The sequence below is a fragment of the Gossypium raimondii genome, chromosome 2 (assembly GCF_025698545.1).
Source record: "Gossypium raimondii isolate GPD5lz chromosome 2, ASM2569854v1, whole genome shotgun sequence".
Classification (NCBI taxonomy): domain Eukaryota; kingdom Viridiplantae; phylum Streptophyta; class Magnoliopsida; order Malvales; family Malvaceae; genus Gossypium; species Gossypium raimondii.
In genome coordinates this window covers 2,331,391-2,335,469 of record NC_068566.1, presented here as the reverse complement: position 1 = coordinate 2,335,469, position 4,079 = coordinate 2,331,391, and the positions used below count along the sequence as shown (strand labels likewise).

General features: G+C 33.1%; 1 protein-coding gene across 1 annotated transcript; it reads left to right on the top strand.

The window, feature by feature from the left end:
- The first annotated feature begins 1,077 nt into the window (after positions 1–1,077).
- Positions 1,078–3,293, top strand: LOC105787649 (microtubule-associated protein RP/EB family member 1C). The gene is made up of 6 exons (XM_012614129.2): positions 1,078–1,283; positions 1,390–1,545; positions 1,645–1,751; positions 2,110–2,335; positions 2,422–2,535; positions 2,641–3,293. The coding sequence occupies exons 1-6, from the start codon at positions 1,176–1,178 to the stop codon at positions 2,917–2,919; spliced, it is 990 nt and encodes a 329-aa protein (XP_012469583.1). The 5' UTR covers positions 1,078–1,175; the 3' UTR covers positions 2,920–3,293.
- The last annotated feature ends 786 nt before the right edge of the window (positions 3,294–4,079 follow it).

The window sequence follows — 4,079 nt, the reverse complement described above, 5'->3', positions numbered from 1 at the left end:
ATATGGGGTAATTAGTAATAATGGTTAGTTGTTTTTGTATTTTTGTTAATTTCAGTATTGTAACCAAATGCAGCGTTTTACCTCAGCATTTTAATGAAAACGGTGCGTGTAAGGGGGGATTAGATCAGTGCTTAAAACGGGGAGTTTAGGGCAAGTAACCGTTCGAGTTAAACGGTGCATTTTGTCCGTTACCGACCCTTTTATTGACCAATCAGAAAGGGGTGAGGCAGTTATGAAAATACTCATGGTTTTCTTCTTCTCTCTTGCTCTCTGAAATCTCGTTCTTCCTTCTCTCTGTTTCTCTTCAGATTCCTTCATTTTTCCTGCTTAAATATTCTTCCCTCGTCATTCTACTGTTAGTTTTGCACCATGTGTAAAGTTGTAAATTTGGTGTATGCTTTTCAACCGAATCATTCTTACTCCTTATATTTTTAAAATTCCAACTAATAGTCTATCAGTTGATTTTCTTGCATATGAATAATATGCGGAAATAATAAATTGGCATAATATTACATATATAATAATATGCTTGCTACAAATTAATATAACCCAATGAATTTGGGCTTTACACTTAACCCTTTTGAAATCCTTAAATCGAACTATTTGAATCGAATTTTTATTATTATTGTAATTGTGATGATTGAGTTGGGCTAAATCAACAAAATATATTACAATTCTATAGAATAATATAAAAATCGTATATAAACTTTGATTCGGTACAATCATATATATATGAAAATTTGATTATGATTAAAATCCATACACGAAACTTTGATTATGAATATAATTATTCATATCGTACCACTTGGAATTACAATTGTGATATCTTAATATTTGTATTAATTTAAATTTAATAATTATATATTTTCACTCAAAAGATAATTTATATATTTTCATTTATTAAAATTTTATATATAAACAACTTAATAAAATTTAATATTTATGTTATAGTGTTATATATTACTATAAATTAAAATTTAAAGATATCAAATTTAGACTTGGTCTGGTTTTCCATTTTTCTCCCTTATGTTTTTTGAATTGGAAAAGATCCCGCCCATTCTCTCATTTTAAAAACCCTTTCAAACGTCTCTCTCTGTTACACCAATAGCAGCGTCATAAAGAAAAAGAAAAAGACATAGCGCTTCGATTGTCATCCTACCTGAAGTAGAAAAGCAATGGCGACGAACATCGGAATGATGGACGGTGCTTATTTCGTCGGCAGATCTGAGATCCTTGCTTGGATCAACACCACTCTCCATCTCAATCTCTCCAAAGTAGAAGAGGTTTTTTTTTTGCTTTTTTTTTAATCATTAAATCTTTCTAATTTCTAATGTAAATCAAGAAAATTTCGATTTATTGATGATTTTTTTTTGGATCTGGTTTCTTCAGGCATGTTCTGGTGCCGTTCACTGTCAGTTGATGGATTCGGTTCATCCAGGGATGGTGCCGATGCACAAAGTCAATTTCGATGCCAAGAGCGAATACGAGATGATCCAGAATTACAAAGTGCTTCAAGATGTCTTTAACAAACTCAAAATCACCAAGGTCTTTTATGTTTTGTTTTTATCTTTTTTGAGGATTTATTATTATTTTTCTTCTGGTTTTTGATTTTTTTGTTTTGAATTCTTTTTTTAATTGCTTTAGCATATTGAGGTGAGCAAGCTGGTGAAAGGAAGACCGCTTGATAATCTGGAGTTCATGCAATGGATGAAAAGATACTGTGATTCGGTTAATGGAGGCGGTCTTCATAGGTAAATTTCTTTTAAACCTTGCTTTACTTGTAATCAGATCATGCAAATGGTTTCTTTTGCCTAAGTCAATTTTAAATAAATTTTAGTATTAAATTTTAGGAAATTTGGCTAACTTTAATTGTTCTATATGACTTTATAACCAATTTCTTTGTTAGAATTGAGCATTGTTATCTTTATACCATCACCAATATGACATATTGCAATACTTTTAGTCATATTTGAGAGTTTCAATCTGCTTGAATTTAAGGTTTTTCAGAATTTGACACTTGCATTTAGGCCTGGTCTTTAGCTATATGTATATATGAATTAAAAGAAATGAGAAGATCTATGGGTGAGTTTCTGCTGTTGTCACATGTAGTTACAATCCAGTAGAAAGGAGAGAGGCTTCTAAGGGAGGAAAAGAAGCAAGCAAGAAATCAGCACCACAACCATCCTCAACCAAGGGTTCAACTGCTGCTCCTAGACCTACATCTTCCCATGCTCGAAGGAACAGCAACGATGTTCCTTCATCCGTGAATCCTTCTAATCAATCAGCAAAGGCACCATCCAAACCATCTACATCAGTGGCTGCGTATGATGAACAGGTACTTTATATTCATGGAACAAATTGATAATTTCATTAGTTTAAAGAAAGTTCAGATGAATTTATGTTTTCTGCTTTACAATGTAGATTACTGAGTTGAAGCTATCTGTGGATAGTCTTGAAAAAGAGAGGGATTTTTACTTTGCAAAGTTGAGAGACATTGAGATTCTCTGCCAGACACCCGAAATCGAAGACTCCCCGGTATTTTCTCTTTTGACATTCAGATTTAGATTAGGGAAATGTTATATGTAGTAAAAAGGGTCATTAAAATTGATTTTTTTGATGTTTTACCATATGTTATTGCAGATTGTTGCAGCTATCAAAAGGATTTTATATGCTACAGATGGCGACGCATCGGTAGTGACTGAAGCTCAAGCCATGCTGTCACTTGACCCCAAGGAAGCAGAGGCATTGAGTCCAATTGCTGAGGCATCGGAAGAGAAATCCGGTTCTGAGACCCAGAAGAGGAAAAACATTTTGAACACTGATGTAGATGCTGCCGGAATCATAACCTTGTCTCCAAGGCAAAGGCTTACTGATGCTTCTGATGTTCACTGCAGTGGGTCACCTCTAATGACTTATTAAAGTGCAACCAACTAAAAGACTTCTCAAGACCTGCTTGACAATACAGTATTGTCAAAAATCTTAGCCGTATATTTTGCAATTCTATCTGTTGTTTCTATAGTCCAACCAAGGGTGTCTAGGAATGTTTAGGACATGACATGATATAATCCTTCATCCGAATTTGTTTGCAATGTCTAATTGGATCATGTTGTGCACTAGGAAGATGTAAGAATAACATGCTACTCTATGCATATCCATTCTGCTTCAGTTCATTTTTAGCTAGACACCTCTCCTTTTTTAGATGTTTCTTTGTTATGGAATTATATAGGCTTTTAAATTTTAAATACAAGGTGTGATATATGGGAATGAATCATAGTTTTTTTGAGATTGTCCAATGCTTTTGCAGTTTACAATATTGTTTTTACTGTCTATAATGTCTTTGTTGTACAGATTGGTATTTATATGATTAATATAGGCATTGTGCTTAATGCTTGTTGAAGGCTTGGAAAAACAGGTCATGAGGAAAAGCTAATTAAAGCTCAGGCTTTTGCCATAAGGCCAAGGTGAGATCAAAAACTTCTGTCATTGGCTTTATATTGTACACTATCCAGACATAAATTTCCCTTTAGTTTCCCTCTTATTCCTCATCATTTATAGTCTCCAAACTTTGAACAGGTTAAAGCTTTTTGCTAACTATTTGTGTCTAATACTTATATTTGTCGTATACGAGAACATAGCTAGAGAGAGATAACCCGAAACCTAGAAAAAATTTACTTATTGGATAATTGTTTATGTGACATTTTTGTGGGTCATAGTTTGTAAAAAATTTTACACTAAAACAAATGAATGAATCCAAATCCTGAAAAGCATTACTTGTTGTTGTAAGTAAGCCATTATAGCCACCACAGTCAAAAGAGCCATCTACTAGATTTTGATGTGATCTAACACCTGAATGAGCTCAGGTTAAGCTGTGAAAAATGAAAAGGGAAAAAAAAATCCCCATTTTTAAACAGCAGACACCAGTTTCCACCATGTTTTGATAGGGTTAAAGTTTGTAATTAGTTTTTTATTAATGCCGAGTGAAATTTAATTTTTATACTTTAGGTTAATATACTACTAGGGACCTAAGGTTGGTTTAGTGTTTAATTTGGTCCTTGAGTTTAATTTTAATGTTAATTTAA